Source organism: Pezoporus occidentalis, unplaced genomic scaffold (genome assembly GCF_034315485.1).
Source record: "Pezoporus occidentalis ecotype Australia unplaced genomic scaffold, CSIRO_AGI_Poc_V1 ctg74, whole genome shotgun sequence".
In the NCBI taxonomy this organism is placed as follows: domain Eukaryota; kingdom Metazoa; phylum Chordata; class Aves; order Psittaciformes; family Psittacidae; genus Pezoporus; species Pezoporus occidentalis.
This window is the reverse complement of record NW_026916093.1, coordinates 2,041,038-2,060,598: the sequence shown is the minus strand read 5'-3', so window position 1 is coordinate 2,060,598 and position 19,561 is coordinate 2,041,038. Positions and strand designations below refer to the sequence as shown.

The 19,561-nt window shown below is 38.7% G+C and overlaps 1 protein-coding gene across 1 annotated transcript in view; it reads left to right on the top strand.

The window, feature by feature from the left end:
- Positions 1–19,561, top strand: part of ROBO1 (roundabout guidance receptor 1) — a 707,430-nt gene that overhangs the window by 653,649 nt on the left and 34,220 nt on the right. Inside the window, exons 16-20 of the mRNA XM_062602019.1 lie at positions 1,747–1,868; positions 4,311–4,542; positions 5,782–5,903; positions 9,403–9,574; positions 17,004–17,201. Coding sequence (XP_062458003.1) covers positions 1,747–1,868; positions 4,311–4,542; positions 5,782–5,903; positions 9,403–9,574; positions 17,004–17,201 — 846 coding nt within the window. The remainder of the gene's footprint in view (positions 1–1,746; positions 1,869–4,310; positions 4,543–5,781; positions 5,904–9,402; positions 9,575–17,003; positions 17,202–19,561) is intronic.

Below are 19,561 nucleotides of genomic sequence, written 5' to 3'. Positions count from 1 at the left end.
CAAGAAAGCACATGTATTGCTGTATAGCACAGATGTGCAAATGGCTGAGCCTATTAATAGTTTGATTCATATTGTTGGTGACTCATCTTTTATGACTAGCAAAGACAGAACTAATTATTCCACTGACTTTCCTGTTACATTCTAATCAGGGTGATATTTAGGCAACTCTCCAAACAGAAGTTTGTGTCTTTCATGCTTTCAAACTTTGAAGGGAGGGAACTACTCTGATAAATGGACTGTTTGGCAGAACATACTACATGTGGATACAGCAGTAAAAGAGTGCTCTGGTTTTGTCAATGTTCTTTGCTAGGAATCTGGATTTGTCACCCACTGACTGCATGTTAACCTCAGTTTCCTTCTTTAAGAATCCCATCTTCTTGTAAATATGTTCAGGAAACTGTATGATAGAAGTTCAAAGTGACATAGGCTTTGTATTCCCGAATGGGAATTTCTTGAAAAAAAAACCATGTATTCATGCATTGTCCTAATGCCTCTTAGCATTGGTTTTATTATTATTTAGAGAAGACCAATAGCTGATGAACTGAGAATGTGACCACTTGGCAAAAAGCAACAGCTGTGCTACTCTTGTATTAAATAAGTGTCTTCTATATCAGCATCAACTGCGTTATCCAAATCTCATCTTTCAAGACAAGTCTACACACCTACAGTGATGTATTTACAGTAGTTGTAGTTAGTTGTACATAAATATATGCACAAATTCTGTGTACTCTCTCTTTGACACTTCTTGTAAGCAGACAGGCATGGAAATTTCCAAGGTCATCAGGAAGGAAAGGGAAGGGAAAAGGAAAAGGGAAGAGAAAAGGAAAAAGGAAAGGAAAAGAAAGAGGAAAGGGAAAGAAAGAAAAAAGGAAAGGAAAATAAAAAGGAAAGGGAGACATCACTGTAAGTACTTTTCATGAATTTCTAAGGCTGTGATCTTTTTTGTCAGCATGGTATTTGTTTAAAATGATCAGAGAGAGATATGAAATCAATACAGAAACTATTACTGTGCTGTCCATAGTACATGTATATTGTAGACAGCCTGTTACTGATTGCCTGTAAATTTTGTACATGTCTGACAGTCATTCCGTTTCAGTTAAATATATTTTTTCAAGGGCTCTTGTGTTTCCATTGCACCATTGTGTATTTTGAGAGGGATTTGTCCCTTCATGCATATGAACAATTCTTTTAGCTATAAGATAGACCAAATGTCAGAAGAGCCAGATAGCACTCAGCTGTGCTCTGCCTGCTGTTTACAGAAGACAGTTGCCATCAGAGAAGCTGCATCCACATGACTCATTTGTCTTTTCTTCATTTTTTACATTTATTTTGTAATTACAAGCAGTAAGTTTCCCCATGAAGCTATCTGAAAATACAGCTTCTGCTTTTGCCATTCTTTATAGGTTTCCAGGTCTCTTGGAATCTGCAGTGTTTTTTCTCCTCCCAACAGGAAAGAATGAAGAAATGCTGCTGCAGTTACTTACCAAAGACATCCTCAAGTGTGGTTTTTCTTTTTATGCAGCATTTCCCTCCTGTTTCTCTCTGTTGAAGACAGTGCTACTACCTAAACATTGGTGATTTGCTCAGGAAAATACTCCATGTAGTTTTTTCTTACGTAGTGGGGAAGTACTTAGGATATTCTTTATTGGTGGTATCACATACTTTATGATATATTTGTTTGTAATTACATATGCTTCTTTTAACAATCATATATACTTGTGGAAATGAAATCTTAAATCATTACAGATGTTCCACCAACAAGTCAAGGTGTAGATCACAAGCAGGTCCAGAGAGAACTAGGTGATGTGGTACTACATCTGCACAACCCTACTATCCTTTCTTCATCCTCAATTGAAGTTCATTGGACGGTAAGTATAAATCTATATCGTGGAGGTGGTCATATATACACTGCTGAATCTACTGTTTGACTGCAGTGGAGCCACACTTTAAGAAGCTGTGCCGTTTGTATGCTTGCAAATGAAATGTTTGTCTCTGGAATGAGTGCTGCTCGGGCTTTGCTTTCCTACTTTACTAAATGTTGCTCCGTTTTCACCATTTCCTGTCTCTGTAGAGAGTGCTGTTTACAATATGGTGAGAGGTTCAGAGTCGTCCTCTGGAAGCTAAAGGACTGATCAAAGCCTTCAAAGTCATATAATTTGAAGCTTTTGCACTGCTTTCAGTAGGAAGTGTATCACTCCCCTAATGAGATAGCATGGGCATTTCCACTTCTGTCAGTCACCAGTGGAGAGAAATACTGCATTATTCTCTTTGAAAGTTTTATCTTCATCCTACATCCATACTGAGAAACACTCCCAAACCCATATAGCCTCATCTTAACCTGTCCTTTCCCACAGTGCTATAAGTACATACAGTGCAGAGAGAAGAGACAAAAAGGTCAGATGGTTTTCAGATGCCATGTTGACATTGCTCTGGTGGGAGGAAGCAGGAAGTTGGCCACGTGGATGATACAGCAGAGGAAATGAGGGAGTAAGGAAACCACCATGTAGGAGTCCGGGAGTAAGGGGAGTGGGAACATACATGAAAAAGATGCAAGTAGGCTTACAAGCTAAGGCCTCAGGAAGGAAAGGATTAGAAATGGCTTACTGAGGGAGACATTTGGCAATTAAGAGTCAGAACAACATGGGAAAACTGCAAGTACCAAGCAATGAAATCAGAAAATGTGATTCAAAGAAGAGCAGTTTTGAAATAGGATGCAGAATGAAGAAAAAGTGGGGAATAATTATACCAGGTGTGGAAATAAATCCAAAGGGAGTCAGCTGTGAGGTCTTTTTAGGATTTCCATCTGAACGTGTCAATGCATTGGCAGAAACAGTTGAGGAGAGCACAGGGTGTAGCCCCTGCTATGCCATGGCAGAACATTTTAAACAGGAACGAAAGGCACTTCACTTTGTAGCATAACCCTACCCCTACAGAGTCCTGGTTCATGACCAGGGCTCCTGGATGCTGCAAAAGTGCAGTTAATGTGTGTGCTGTGTTGCATGGTAATTACACTGTCACCTGCAGCATGGCCACCTGCAGCAGGCAATCTCCTGGTTTAACTAATTCTGTTAAAACACCTTTAAGGTTCCTAGCGCAATTTCGTTTGACCTTTCCTGACAGAACAACCTTTTCCAGACAGGCAGTTTTTGTCAGTCTCTTGGGTGGCCTGTGGCTTCTCTGCAATTTCAAAAATAAGCATTACCTCAGTTTCAGCTAACACACACATTCTTTATGTGATTATTAAAAATGGAGCATGTTGCTTTTTTGGAGCAAAAGTGCAAGCAAGCAAACAGTTTTATTGTGTCATTGTCTGAGATTTTTGAAAATAGGGGAAATCTGATCCACACTTAAAGATTTTGTTGTTATTACTGGACTTTCTTATTCATCAGACACTGAAAATGGTAGTTAAAAGATAGTGAATGCTCCACGAGATTTCACTTCTGTAAGATAGCTTTCTCTTTCAGCTATAGCCAAACAGTGAGTCCCACCCTTGTTTACATTAAGATATCTTTCTCCAGACGTGATGTAAAATTCCCTCGGTCTGCGCAGCACTCAGGACCACTGAGTATCATTTTGATCTGCTTTCCAAGTCTCATCTGTGTTGCCATGCTGAGTTTTATGAGCCTCTTCAGAGCCCTCTCAAAACAGCCCATTCCCTCCAGCAGGGGAGCGTCCTGCCGAGAGGGTGGACACAGAGGAAGTGCTTGGACGAATCAGCCCTCTGAAAGAGCCCAGCCTAATCACAGCAATGGAGATAGTGCCAGCTGGCTGCCTTTCACTTTGCTTTCTCCAGAAGGAAGCGGGCAGGAAGCAGTGCTCATTGCATGGATTCTGTGAGGCTTCCACACCTCCAGAGAGCTGGCAGGCATTCCTTTTGATCTCCGTATTCAATACCCTGACTCATGGAGCTGTAGATCCCCTGCCCTCGCCCTCCCACCTACCCCCATGTGCCCCTGCCCTGCCGGGCAGATTTGGGTGGCCAGAAACCTGGCCTGTGCTGAGCTCCATCACTCCACGCATGCAAAGGCTGTTCATTTCACAGAGCTGGGGCATATTATACAACTCCATTATCCCCCTTTAATGCCTTCATAAATCCACGGGAGCCAGCGCAGTTCTACCAGCATCAAACAGATTAATGCACTTGTGAATCAGGCCTGTAATTTGCTGTAATGCAAGGAGCCTTTATCCTCTTTGACAGTGTTGTTTACTTCAAATAAAAAGCATAGTCCAAGGGCTGTGCACAGTGTCACAGACATCATTCTGGTTCAGTTTTGTTAAAGGTTATGTTGTGTGTTCTACTGTCTCACCAGGTGGACCAGCAATCCCAGTATATCCAAGGCTATAAAATTCTGTACCGGCCTACGTCAGCATCCTATGGAGAGTCGGAGTGGTTAATCTTTGAAGTGAAGACTCCAACTAAAAACAGCGTTATCATTCCCGAGCTGAAGAAAGGTGTAAACTACGAAATCAAGGCCCGCCCTTTTTTTAATGAGTTTCAGGGAGCAGATAGCGAAGTGAAATTTGCAAAGACCTTGGAAGAAGGCAAGTGGGAGCCAGACAGTCTTCATCTTTCCTTTTTGAAGTAGTAGTCTGGCTCGCTTCCCTCTGATACGTTCGTTGTTTGATTTTGTTTGAAGTGCATGCTGTTTGAGAGCAGCAATCTGCGGCAGAGGAGGCTGTGTCGGACTGGATCATTATGTGAATTGTTTGGTGACACAGAAGTAAATATTCAGAACCATGCACAAGAGACAGGGAGAGAGGGATGTGCAAAAATCCTCTCCAGCACACAATGGGAAATGTGCTTTTTATCTTCGCTGCAGTGTGCACTCCTCCCTGCTGAGTTCATGGTCTGGGCACAAGTGACTTCTGTCAGATTCAAGCACTTGCTAATCACTATCTTGAGTAGATAGCAGACACCACAGAAATCATCAAAGCACTATAGCTGAGGGAATGGAAACCACATTTTTAGAAGGCTTTTATATCTGGATCAATCAGTAAGACAAAATGAAAAGATGAATGAGGGCAACATATAGAGTGGACTGAATTATGTATTTCCATCTCATATGTGTACTAAAAAGAGAAGGTTCATGCAGCTCTTCATTTTGTTGTTGCTTAGGCCTAATGAGTATGCAAGATGGCCAGTGCCTCTTGGTATGTGCAGCCTTTCCCCTGCACTCTTCCCTCCCCAGCATAAATGCCATGTACCTCTGTTTTATTGCTGCAGGTGGTTCAAGAGGTGTGCTTAACTGCATTCATCCTAAGCATCAGCTAAGTGTCCACATTTTAAATGACTGTTTAAAATTCAAAACATGAATTATTATTATAGATGTGTTAACACATTTCATCCTGATTTTAATGAGTTTTGTATTATCCACACAGTAGAGGAACTGAGAGCTATCATTCTATTGGGATCAATTTATATAGTTTAGTTTTCGAAACTTGATCCTTGGTTAGATGATTTGAGACCAGTGAGAAATTCAGTGCTTGGGACTGTGACATCTAGGTAATGGGTACCCGAGTTTAGAGAGTCTGGTTGATGAGCGTGACTTATCCTGTCCTGTACAGCAAGACTACAGCAGGACTCAGGAGCCTGGTAGCAGTTTCACATTGCTTTCCTTCTGTGTCATTTTGTCCTGTGGGCAGTGGGCAGCAACTGCCCTCAGTGAAGGGGTTAGAGCATAAAAGAATGCATTTATGTAGCCCAGAAACCATCTTCCTGTTACAAAAATCCACCCATGCATGTAATGAACTTACCTTCACTCCTTCTTTCCAAACAAACAGCTCCTAGCGCTCCACCTCAGAGCGTTTCAGTAACTAAGAACGATGGGAATGGGACAGCAATTGTGGTCACCTGGCAGCCACCCCCAGAGGACAACCAGAATGGGATGGTTCAAGAATATAAGGTACTGCTGGCATGCGTTGACCCCCTGCCATGGGGGCTATTGGCCAGGTAGTGACAGGTTGGTTTGTTCGTGGATGCTTGGCTCCATCTACTGGTTAGTCAAAGCAAATGAGATAGAAAATTGTTTGACTCAAACTTCATATTTAGTAATTCTGACTGATAGAAATTAAATTAAAACAGCGTCCATAAATCAAAGCAAAGGGTCAACCCTCTTAATTAAAGCAACTGCCTTCTTGCCTTCATTATAACTTGAGAAATGCACACACAAGTAGAGAGGGAACCGTACATGTTCGAGAGCCGTTTTGTGACCCAAAGACATTGGCCGAAGTAGTAAATATAAACAGGCTTAATGAGTTGAAAAGCTCAGGGATAATAATTAACAGTGTTAAGATCTGAGTTAAATTATGTGTAACTGGGTAACTGGAAAACTTTCAAGTAAAGAATGTGCTTGTGTAATAATAAAGGTATTTAGTGTATAGAATTTTTTTCTCTTGTTTCACACAAGCACAGTGCTCATTATCTTATTTAATTTTTAACAAATTTTAAGTACATTATAAATTCTTACATTTGATGTTTGGTTAGTATCATACACAGCATTTATTTTCAATTCAAATTGTTCTGCAAGAATTTGCATAACAAAGTAAATAAGGATAATTTTTTCTAAGCAAGCTACAGACGTTTTGTGTCTACTTGTGGAAATCAAATAAGCTTTGTAGCTATGGAGAGGTTTCAGTCTCCTGCAAATGTGCATTACTGACAAAATCTTTCAAATGGGAATGTCTTGGCTGTTTTTCAGGTCAAGACACTGTGCTATAGGCATATATTCCCAGCCATCAAAACTCATTCTGCTTCTCATTCTGGTTGGTTTTCTTTTTCCTCAGTAGAAATGGGAAAGGGAAGAGATTGCTAAGCTTTATAGTCAATTTAGAATATTAAAATGCCTTTCAAAACTTGTCAACTGATAAAAAAAAAAAATCAGTTTATGGCTTAGTTTCAGATATATAATGTAGTTGGAAAAAAAATACTTGCGAAGTTATTTTATCTAAAGGCAGACCTTGAGCTGAAGAGATGGAATTATTTCCATCAAGAAACTGCATCAGAGGAATGTTAAGGTTGTTAGGACAAAGCAATAAAAGTCAGGAATTTCATGTGGGTATAATACCTAACATACCTCATAGCATTCAGAGGCAATAGGCTATCGGGTATTAGGAGCAAGTGTCTTACAGTGCTAGTGTAGCAGTAGGTGGCACACTGGCACATTTCACATCTACATTTATTGTGTAAATGCCATTATTTTCCTTTGTGCTTTTCACCGTGGATAGAAAACAGACTCGTTGAATATGCATGTAGTTGCTATTTAAGTTGCTATCTGAAATTAATATTTTTGTCTAAAAACTAAATAAATGCAGAACCAATGATTTAAGATTAAAAACAATAACAAGGTAATCCAAATAGAAGTCTTGTAAAACCTTCTATTTTTTTTCCTCTTCTCTGTTTTTCGATCTGCTATGTTTTCTCCCAGGAAAAAAAGGTACATATGTGTGGGGAATTCTTTTTCTCAGCAACTTGAATATAAGGCAAGAGTGTACCTACTTTATTTAAAGGATGAAATAAGTAGAAAGTAGGGTAGCATCTTAACTGAAGTGTCAGTAGCACATACAAAAAGCCAGAAGTTCAAATCACAGCAGAAGTCATTCGTTCCTTCCCTAGCATGGTTAGAAATTTCCTTGTTTACAATTCTTTCTTCACATATGTGTCTATTATAATTGACACATGTAAATAAGGTGGATTCCTCCTTTCTTCATGTTGTTGTAAAAGTTTGGGTTTGCCTGCCTATTTATGTGCACAATCAAATACAGTATAGCAAGTACTGAACAACTTGATGTCTAACCTAACATTCCTGTTTTGTGAATTTCTCTACATGTTTGAGGACCTAAGACGAAAACAGTTTTATGAATTAGTAGTGCATAGTTACAAGTGCATAATAAATTGCTTTTATTGTTTCATGTAAAACCATTGTACGTGGTCGCAGTTACAATTTCTGTGAAAATGATGTAAGTCAAAATACAGATTTAAATCTTTTGTTCTGCACTTTATTGAGTCCTTATTTACATAAAAGGATTTTCGTGGACTTAAGAGCAATATTACTAATAATTATGCTACTACTGACTAAAACAGTCTCTCCGTAGTATCAGAACATAAAAAATGATACTGTCTTTCTACGTTCTGACCTGCTCTGCAGCAGCAGTTATGTATATGCTGTGTTGGGTTTCTGTTTCAAAGAAGCTTAAAATACATTTCAGATGCTCAGTGTCCCACTAGCCCAGTTTAAATCTTTGGGAAAATGGAAAAGGGTCTTGGAATGTCCTGAAGGTGGAATAAAATTCCCCAGGGTCCGGGGGAAAGTGCTGTACAGAAAGGGCCCTAGCAATTGTTCTTTATGTGTAACTCCAGCTTACTCACTTGGCAATCTCCACAGCAGCAGAATTACATGAGGGATTAAGAGCAGCTATCTGCTTACTAAATCTTCTAGGAGCTCCATATGTCAAAAACCAAAATCTTCCTTCCTGTGTCAACACAGGTTCAGAAATGCTGCTGTTCTCAGGAAAGTTTGCTTCTTTACAGATAAAGTACCAAATTTAACTAATTTAACTTTCTGGATAAATATTCATTGTACAGTAATGCATTTGTGAAAAGGGAGTAAAGAAATCAACACAGCTTCCGTAATTTTCTAGCAGATCTAGATTAGCCGCTACTTCTCTTTCAACAGCAGTTGGGAGTTCAACCGTACTCTTACAAGCATTTGCCACATTAATAGTGCAGGCCTGAAGAGGTGAAAATATCTCATCATATTTTTCTCCCAATCATTTAATCTCACTGATGTAATTTATAAAGTGGTGAATTGAAGTCATTAGACTTGTGTCCTGATCTCAAGTAAAAATGAGATCTGATATCATGCTGCCGTCTGTCGATAGAAGGTGGCATATTACTCAATCACACCCTCTTGCTGCCTTTTCTTTTATAAAAAGATAATGTTTGGATTCCAGCATGACATCAGTTCTCTTGTGACATCATGTGATGACAGACTTGCCCTTGGACTGGAGTGAAGGAAGTGTTTCTTGATGATCAATTGCTGAACTAGAGAATTGCAAATTCATTTAACGGAATGGTCTTTGTTGTTTATGTGAGCAATTCTTGACTTCCCGTATTTGTTCTGAGTTACTAATGTTTTTAGTTTTATTAGCACTGATGTCACTGGCTGAACTGTAAATGAATTACAATAAACCCATCAAATAATTTTAATAGTTGGAGCTACTCTTTGAAACAGGGATCTTTCCAATATTCATACCATGCCTAGGACAGCAATCCATGACTGCAGATGTTAGCGACAAGATCTAAATTTCTGTATCCAGCAGATAGGATGTGTCATCCTTCCTTCTACTTACCCCTTGGTGTTGGATTTTGAACATTTACGAGTACCATATGCTTACTTCCTGCAGGTTTGGTGTCTTGGCAATGAAAGTCGATACCATATAAACAAGACGGTAGACGGTTCTACCTTTTCTGTAGTCATCCCCTCCCTAGTTCCTGGTATTCGATACAGCGTGGAAGTCGCAGCAAGTACTGGGGCAGGACCTGGAGTGAAAAGCGATCCACAGTTTATCCAATTAGGTAAGCATGCTGGTAATCCTGCCTGTTGGTTTCAGTGATTTTTGTTTGTTTGCTTTTGTCTTTTATGGCACCAGAAATACTTCCAAGACAAGTGAAGTAGATAGTGTTACTTGATCTTTGGAATAGCAGATTTTGACATTTCTGTTCTTAAACTTGCCATAGAACTGTATTCTAAAGATGGGATTATAACAACACAAGTTTTTTTTTGATCTCCCAGTTCAGCAGTGCTGCTTTTTGGTTACTGATTTTTCAAAGTGAATTCTCACACACAAGACTAGTGTAATAAAACATGTAGGGGAGTATGGATTACTGAGTGTTGGCTCAGTTTACTTTAGGGATGTAATTTGTCTTGATTAGATTTTTTTATTTAGGCAAGAAAGCATGCTAAAATTAGGCACAATAAATACCAACTATGTGTGAAAGTTAGTAAATAACCCGAGTACAGGGAAAAAAAGGTACACAGATGACTGACAGCAATCTTGATCTCCTAACTTCATTTACAGCAAATATCTCTCATAAATGCAGATCAGGGGCATTGCTCTTGGGTGTGCTTGAGAGAAATGCATCTTTGTTGTTGGGTACCTGAAGATTATTTAAAGTAGATTTAGGTATAACTACATGTTGCCTTACCAGTATGCCTCTATCAAAGTGACTTATCATTGCAGTATATAACTGTGAAAGCAAACTCATCATGTTGCTTTGGACTTTATGTCTGTCCATCTCTGTCTCATTAGTAGATCTTCCTTGTTATTTCACTTTTTCTATTTAAAAACCTATAATTACTTCATGTGAAAATAAGACTAAAAGTTGAATATATTCTCTGGAAAATTACATGTACTTGGCTATTAAAATGAAGGACATCGTCAACTTACCTTATGCAGGCATATGATTCCTCATTACATTAATAGAGATTTTACAGCAAAATTGCATTTTGCTGTATATATTGCATGTATAAATATTCCATTTATACCTGTAAGACCCCATAGTTTTTTTCTGGGTTGTTCTCTCCTACAACCAGATACCATTCACAGCTTCCTACAGCCAGCTTTAAAGTCATAGAATCGTAGAATAGTTAAGGTTGGAAAGGACCTTAAGATCACATAGTTCCAATCCTCCTGCCATGGGCAGGGATGCCTCACAGTAGTCAAAGTCAAGGTTGTTCTATATGGCTTAGATTTTGAAAATTTGAAATTGGTGAAGCTTATGAATGTAAAATAACGGGGAAACCTCGATACTCAAAGCCTAAGATTTCATAATCATCTTTTTTTCCTTTTTTCCCCTTTTCTCAAACGAAATGCTAAATGAAGGTGAATTTTGTAACGAAACTCAGTCACATTGGGGTTTTGATAAGTGGAAAAGAAACAAGAGCCTGTCAGGATAAGATTTTTTGCCTGCATTATGCATTCCTGGCCTTAGCTGGCGCTATGTTAGAAAGCATGAAACAAACATACACCTTGAAGGGTGTTCAAGGAACCCATCTATCACCTTGTTGTTGGAGTTTGTTTTCATAGTCCATACTGCTTGCTTCTAATTAGGTGGAATGGCCAAATCTACATATAATGTGGTAAAAAAACCATAATTTGGCTGTTACATGATAAAGACCTGGAGGCAGGAGCCTTGTGGAGATCCATGCCACTAGAAGCAGTACAAAGAAATGCCTAGACAGTGCTGCAGTACTTCTGGCAACTGCAGGCGGCTGCTGAAAATTAGTACTGAAATTTAAGGAGTTCCCTTTAGTAGTAGAGATCAACCTAAAGTCATCAAAGCAGAAGAATGGCTGCAGTTTACCTAACTCTACCCCGTGTTACGCATTCACCTACAGCCCCCGCGAGGAATCATTCTTAGTTCTTAGATGTGCTCCCAGCACAGGGGTGGAGCAGACACTCCAGTGTTCTGGTAACTCTTCTGAAGAAAGAAAATTAATCTGTTGATGTCATCAATTGGCACTTTTCACCAGCCATAAATTACATGGTTACAGAGAGAAGGAAGGGAGGTCAGGGAGGGGGAAGATAGAGGACGAAGGATGCTACTTTAAGAAAGTTTGAAAGAGTCCTAATTCCCTTTATCTACATTCTCTAGGAACTGCATGTTTGGCACTGACAACTTCCAAGTTTCTGCATTTCTGCCACTGATCCCAAGCTATTCCTTCAGGAAATCTTTTCCTGGTATTTAAAATAGTGCAGGCCTTAACTTTATGAGGTTTGGGTTTGTTTTTTTTCTTAACTAATTAAAAATTCCATGTGTGCAAACAAGGCATACTTTTTATGTGAGAACTTTTTGGTAAAATCAAACGTCTGCCTCCTTTTAATGTGGTTTTCTTACAAAAATGTGAGACTAGGTTGTGACTGGCTCTGGAGCATCCAAAGAAGAAAGATTTTTGCTCAGTGTACCCTGCTTTTGCACAGCCACCTCATATTTGAGTCTGTGTGCTGTAGAGGGTGCTCCCAGGCTTGTGACTGTGAGAAGGGCCAGGGCAGAGTGTCAGCCAGGAAGGACAGGGAGGAGGAAGTTTCACATTCCAGAACAAGAGGGGAGGACAGGAGACATTGGATTCTCTGAGAGCTGAGGCATGCAATCGCAGTCCCATGCATCAACTGAGCTGTGATAAATGACCTTGTGCACGCACCTCACTTAACCTGTTACAGAGACAGGTACAAATTGTAAGCTCGAAGCTCTTTCATTTTCTGTGTCTCAGCTGACACAAAGCAGCTCACTGAGTCGTGGTGCCAAAGACTTCCCATGCCACCAGGGACAAGCTAACGATATATTTGCTTGTTATTCAGAAACCACCTTTTAGTGTTTAAAATCATGAGTTCAACTGAAAAATCATGCATCTTGGACCACTTGGGGATTCTGAATCACAGAGTTGTAGAATGGGTTGGACTGGAAAGGACATCAAGATGCAGTTCCACCACCACCACCCCCGGCCATGGGCAAGGACACCTCCCACTAGACCAGGTTACTCAAAGCCCCATGCAGCCTGGCCTTGACCACTGCCAGGGTTGCAGTTTTTCCTCTTAGCTTTTGAATGACCTTTTAAAGCTTTCTGTGGAAGTCCAAGGTCTGGAAAACTATTCGTTTTAAAGGCAAAGTTGATATTTTACAGTAAGACAGACTGCAAGAGCTTTGGTGTTAAGGAAAAAAAAATCGTATTTCATGAGAGATAGCCACAGCTCACTGTATTGTGTGTATATAATAATGTGCTGTGGAAAATAAAATCATAGGATTTTCTTGTCATGAAGTTTAACTTCAGGACATTGGTTACAAAAATGCTCCGTACAAGAAGGTGAGAATTATTGCAGATCATCACAACAAACTCTTTTTTGTTGGTCTGAAGCCTGCCTTTTATACAATGATCGGATACTAACTAGGATTGTTTGGCAGTATTACCTATGCTTGTTGGCAAATATGTAGTGAAATTGGAACATTGCAACATTTTGTTCAGGGTACCAGCTTGAAGAAGCCCCACAACTGCAGTTAGTGTTACTCTTAAACACATTATTCATAGGACTATATGGTGTGCAGTTATTTATTGAGACAAGTCTGCATGCTTATTGTAAATGCTGAGTGTGTTAGTCAACCACTGGATGTCTCAAGTGTACAAAACACAGGAAAGTTTCATTGAGTCTTTATTATTCTAATTGCATCTTTAGGAGATGTGATTTGTGTGTAGCTAGTGTGCCTTCAGGGATATTACTCTGTCAGCCCTTCAAGTACTTGTAGTGTGATAGTTGTAAGGTTTAGTGGTATTTTTGTCTTGTGACCTGCAAATAACTCAAAGAAAGCAATTTTATTTTCCCTTGCAATAAGCCCTAACAAACCAGTTCAGTGCTGTCTCATCAAACTGCATGTTATAAGATTGAAGCACAAAGCTGGTATTTTTCCAGTTTTGGAAATGTATATAACTTGAAAGGATACAAAACAGCTTATTCCTGACCTGCGTTATCAGATAATTTTCATATTGCATCATGAACATACATGTGAGAAAACACTCAAGACATCATGTTGCAGATTCCAGGTGTTTTGCAAGTTTTGAATTGCCAGGATTACCAATGTCAACAGAGCTTACATCTTCCTACTTACTGTTTGTACATTTTATATGCTATATGAGATAGGCATTTGGAAAAGTACTGTGCCATAGTCTGTACATGTACAGGGCAAAGCTAAGGTTGCTTGCACACCTGTGAACCTGAATTTGCTGTCTTTTTTTTTATCTTTGGCATTCCAATCTTAATTGTGTATTAATCTTTTCTTTAACATTTAACAACTTAAAATCTAGGTTTTACATCATTCTTATTTATATGAATATTTAACATTAGAGAATTAGAGGTCTCAGTTCTTCTCGATGTAAATTCTAATTAGTTTGCATTGCAGTTTGAAACTTGGAGCTTCAGGAGAGTCAAACCACATAGTCTGTAAGCAATAGCCATAGCAACATTATCTGTGATTAAAAAGAGGGCCTTCATCTTTGGGTCGAAGAAGGGGTGAGTCACTGTGATAATATGCTGGTTTCAGGGAGTTATGGGATCAGCCTGCTCCAACAACTCTGAGGCATTTTCAAGTACATTAAATGCTGTGGCTGCTGCTCTGGCAGTAAGATGCACTTTGCCGTAGAATGTTTATGTTCACTTATTATTTTGGCATGTCTCCCTGAGGAGTGCAAGCAGGAACAGGAATGTTGATTATGAACAGTTTATATCTCAGTCAAAGCTTCCAGAAATTTCCTGGGATGAAGAAAAAGTACTTTGTTTAGTTCAAGAGCTTTTTTCCTGACTGATCATTCGGGATCTCACAGGACTACTATGGAAGGAAAATATGCCCTTCTCAAAGAAAGGCATCCAAGATAATGTTCCTGGAAATCCCCTTTGCTTTATATTTAGCTTACTTTCTTAATTACAAGAGGAGCAGGGTCAAATGTGGCTTCTTGAAAGTCCTTCCATCTTCTTTTCTATGATACTGTTTATATGACTGTACATGAACACGTACGTATACTTCTCTTTATCATGTGTCTAAATATATACCAGCTAATTTAATGTAAAGGTTCCAACAGTCCACCCAAATACAATGTGCCAAAAGCCTAATTTTTTAAAAGCAGCTACATTATTATGCTGTTCTTATGCATGCAATGGCTAGCAAAATAATACCAGAAGATGAATCTTATTTAAAAATTAGAAGAATAAATGGTCAAAGAGACTCTTCAGTATTTTGTAATCTTCAGACATGTATTGTCTGAGCAATGTTTATATGGACTGTATATATAAAAGTACCATCTTTCTATATGGCTGAATTGTTGACATATTTAAAAAGCATTCTTATCTGGCTTTCGAGTTTGTCATCATTTCCCCCCCGCTCCCCCCCCAATTTATTTTTTTAAATACATATATTGAAAGGATTAAAGAAAAATCATTTATCAGTCTTCTAAATTTATTCCGGACCATCGGTTCTGCAAATATCTTTTGGTTTACTCTATTAAGATGTACAAGGTAGTGTAGCTGTTCAAAAATACAGAAGTCTTTCATTTCAAAAAGTGACTGATGATGCAAGTTTTCATATCTTAATATGGCCTCAGCTGCAAAGAGACAAAAGAGAGAGAGTGACAGATTTAATTCATTGGTCACAGCATACTTTATATGTCTAAGCCCATCTGTCCACTTGTGTGGAACTTCAGTTGTCTGTCTCCATAAAATGTGAAGCAACCCATCTTAACCTTGCACAAACAGGCATGAAATCTATAAACCCAGCAGGCACAAAGGGTGTATTAGAAAAAAAGAATGAGACTGCCTGGTGAACTTTCAGACAAGGCAGTGCACTTAGGATCATGGGAGATAAAGGGACCTGAAAAATGAAATAAAATTTCCAATAAAGTAGCAGTCAAAGGTGCTGGTGATTCCTTGGCAAAATAGGTGTTTGACCTTGATGTCGCAAAACCTGAAATTTGGAACTCTTCACTGGAAGAAGCTGTTATTAATTTAATCATTTCCCATTCAAAAAGGTAGCATTTTCCAGAGGAGGTTTGTTATTTGTATCATTTTTTTTGATGCCATCTCCTGTTTGTACTGTGATTTCTTCTATTTCAGTGGTATTTTGGAATAATGCAAGGCACCTCATCATAAAACAAATAAAAACCTATTCACTGTTTAGTTTGCAGAGAAAAGTATACTTTTTAAAGTATATAGTTTATATTAATAGTCTTATATAGTTTATATTAACAGAATTAAAACCAGCACCTTTCTTCTTAAAGCATGAATCTCTCATTCTGAATCTGAGCTCACCACCCATAGTATAAAGCAGCTAACTGTTGGATTTACACCAGAGTAAAAATGGGTATTTCAAAATTGTGGAATGTGTAAAACAATATCCACTCTGAGTAAAGGTTTTGAATTCTTGCCCTCAACCTGTGCAGTAATGAAATTTCCAGTAAGCGCTCACTGAAAAATCAGTAAGGCAGCATTTTGTCTATGAGTTGCTTCATTTCAGTTAGGAAGCATTGGTCACTAACTGAATGTATTTACTGCTGCTCATTGAAGGGTCCTGCAAAACTTCAGTGCAGAAAAAGCAGAAGAGACTGATTCTTGCACGTGCTTTCTCTACCAAAAAATAAAAATATAAATAGTGTGCAGAAGAAATACATGGCCTTTATTTTCATGGGGGATATGTAAGGAGATGCTGTTTTTGAAAAGGTCTGCTTGTTCGTTAATAATGAGGCTGCTTGACTATTTTAACCAATTCCTAACTCAGTTTTCAGTTACCCTTCTTCAACCGCATCAAGAGGCAGAATTGGTTATTTTGTACTTCTTTATGTCCTTTGAAGTATTTAGTCTTTTTTAATTGAGGTCAAAGTGAGAGACTGCAAAGAATACATTAGACTGTAATACAAGATTTAAGTCATCTGTCAGGAACTGCTAAATTAAAATGTATCCCTCAGTCCAACTTCATGTGAATGTGCTCTGAATTTGTAATTCTTCTGTGATTTTCACTTGTGAGAGTGGATGTTTAGGTAGCTGTATTCTACCCATTTGCAGAGCTCAAGGAACAGACTATGCATGTTTTGTATTTGAGCTTCTTTTCCTTGCTGTGTTCTTTGCTGGCTTTCAGGATAATTTTCTGAAGCTGCTGTTGCTTTGCTAAAATTAAAATGAAAAACGCAACAACAGCCCACAAGTTTGGCATTTTTTTGAACCTAACTATTGTGTGTCTAGTGGCCTGATTTCAGCGGGGTTTGTAAGCAAACAAAAGTCATTAGTTGGAGTTACTTGTCTTGTATGGAAAACAAGCCATTTCTACCTAGACCTGCAAAAGGATTTTTGAAGAGCAGTCTTTAGGATTTTAACCTTGAAAAACTGGACTGTGATTATGTCAGTTCTCTTCATGCTCCCTTTGGCAGTTGCTCATTCAAATTAATGGGCTATTTTGGGTGTCTTTTTTTCAGATTCTCATGGAAACCCTGTGTCTTCAGAAGATCAAGTGAGTTTAGCCCAGCAGATTTCCGATGTAGTAAAGCAACCTGCCTTCATTGCTGGAATTGGTGCAGCCTGTTGGATTATCCTTATGGTCTTCAGCATCTGGTTATATCGCCACAGGAAGAAGCGAAATGGACTCACTAGTACTTACGCTGGTATTAGAAAAGGTGCCGTATTATGTATTTCAGGCCACTGGCTGCTGAGTGTGTATTTACTGGCTATTTTACTTTATCATCAGTCTCTTGTTCTTCTGAGACTCGACGCAGGAATTACCAAATCACTTCATTACTTTCAGGAAGTGTGGCTCAGGAGCCAATGCAGAGAGCAGCAGTGTGTTAGAACCTGGCTTTAAAGCATAAACTTTTAGCAAAATAATTAGACTAGCTATTTGCAAAGATACTCCTACAAATGAGTAATGCAAACATGGGTTTCAGGCTGGGAGCTTCCCATATGCCCTTGCTACCTGATACCCAACGATCTGTAAAGGTGCCAAATGGACAGTAGTTCATTGTCCTTCTTGTTCAGTCCTTTGCTTGCTGCTGAGAGCACTAACAGTGGTGTACATTACTGTAACGCTTTTGGTGTGTGTACTTGAATTTCCTTGTGTTCTGGGGAAATGTGGTGAGGTGGCTCTTAGTACTATTGACATCAGCCCATAGTACTTTCCTAGAGTATTTCATAAATGCTATTTTGGGACCCTTTTGCTGGGAGTGGATTCTGGGGCTGTCACATCTTGCATCTGCATTCAGTTAGAATGGCAGCAGTGGGACTAACTTAAAGCACTCTTCGTTTTCATGTACATCGGATTGTTGATGTGCAAGCAGTGCTTTACAGTATACTCTGTGACAGACAAAACTGGAATCTCTACCTGGAAGACCTTCTGGAGTAAAAGCTTGATTTCTCCTGATTCAGTAATCTGTTAATGAAATCCCAAAGTTAAAGCTGAATTCAATAAGCTGCAGTTCATTTTGTCTCAAGGGAGTACCTCATAGGCACTCACAGAGTGAGAACTGTAAATTCTGGAATTAATCAGAAAATGGGAGATCCTGATTTTGAAGGAATTGAGGGAGAATGTTTGACATTTAGCAATCAAAAGATAGACCTGATCTTAAAAGGTGCACATGTCTTAATGTATGAAAGGTGTCATGAGATTATATTCTTCAGTCACTTCAAAAATGAATGTGTGATGAGCGGGATGGATATACAAATATAACACAAATGTTTTTAAACATTAGCAGTGTGTTGCTATGAAAATGAAGCAGCGCTAAAAATAGCAAGTGAGGGAGTGGAAACATGGAAATAGTTCTGGACTGTTGCAAAGTGTAAGTGCCCTCTGTGCTATTATAGTGTCCATGCTGGCAGTAGACTTTAGGCACAGTGGTTGTAGCAAAGTCGTAACCACAGAAATCAGGGATGAATTTTGCCTTTGGTTTTGTTCTTCTAGCATTTCTTAGATAGAAAAAACTGCTGCATTGGCCTGTGCTGTTTTGTTTCACTAATAGCATGCTGCCATACCGCCTTTCTACAATTCTATCAAACTAACATTGCTATGCTTTCAGCAGTACCTATGATTAAGCAAAAGGCATACAATTTGTCCTTAAAAATGGTTACTTTAACGACATCAGCTATTGTTCAAAACAGCTGTGTTTTTCAGTATCTGTAAAAATATCTTCTGTGTCATTTGTTGGGGATTTTAATGAAAATACACAGAAAAGTAAGGTCTGTGTCTCCATTATCAAGTATTCTTCAAGAAGAAAATCCATCTTTAGTGAAATATAAATTGCAAAGTAGTTTGCCACTCTGCAGTGCATCAAGTCATCATTGCAAGCCCAAACTTTCTTCACTCTTGCATTTATTTCCTTATTTTTATATTTAGCTTCAGGCCTGACATCTGTTAAAATACTTCACTACTCCCACACATACATACAGCGCTCTTACACGCACAAAAGAGTTTATTAATAGAAGCTCTGAGAATTTAGTTGTTCTTCCGTACGGTAGCAATAAAGCTGTCTTTTAGTTGAACCTCTGTTCATCTGCTCCTGTGTTCCTTAAGAAACAAAACTAGGTTTAGTACTTAGGTGACAAAAGAGTAATGAGACAGTAGTTTAAGATTTTTTTTTTTCATGTCCTTGTGATTGCAAATTAATTTTGAGACACTTGATTCTCCTTTGAATAGCTCTGGTTTAAATGCACCTTCTATTTTAATGAAAGCTTGTTACTATAGTTCTTCATTTTCGAATGTAGCTAAATTAAACTTGACTGTGTGAAAGAGCCTAGCTCAAAGAAAACACAATGGAATTCCCAAGATAAAGAGCTGTGCTACAAATGAAGCCTGAAACGGGCAAATGCTCAGAGGTTTTTCTTTTTTTGCTTAGCGTCATATCCCTGGAAATAAATTGGCTTGCTAAAAGAGGAGGAAAAACTACAGCATATATCCTAAATTATAGCACACTCTGGACTACCCCTGAACATCAGAGTTGTAAAAATTAAATGAAACAGTTATTTTCTTAGCCAGAACTGTTTCTGT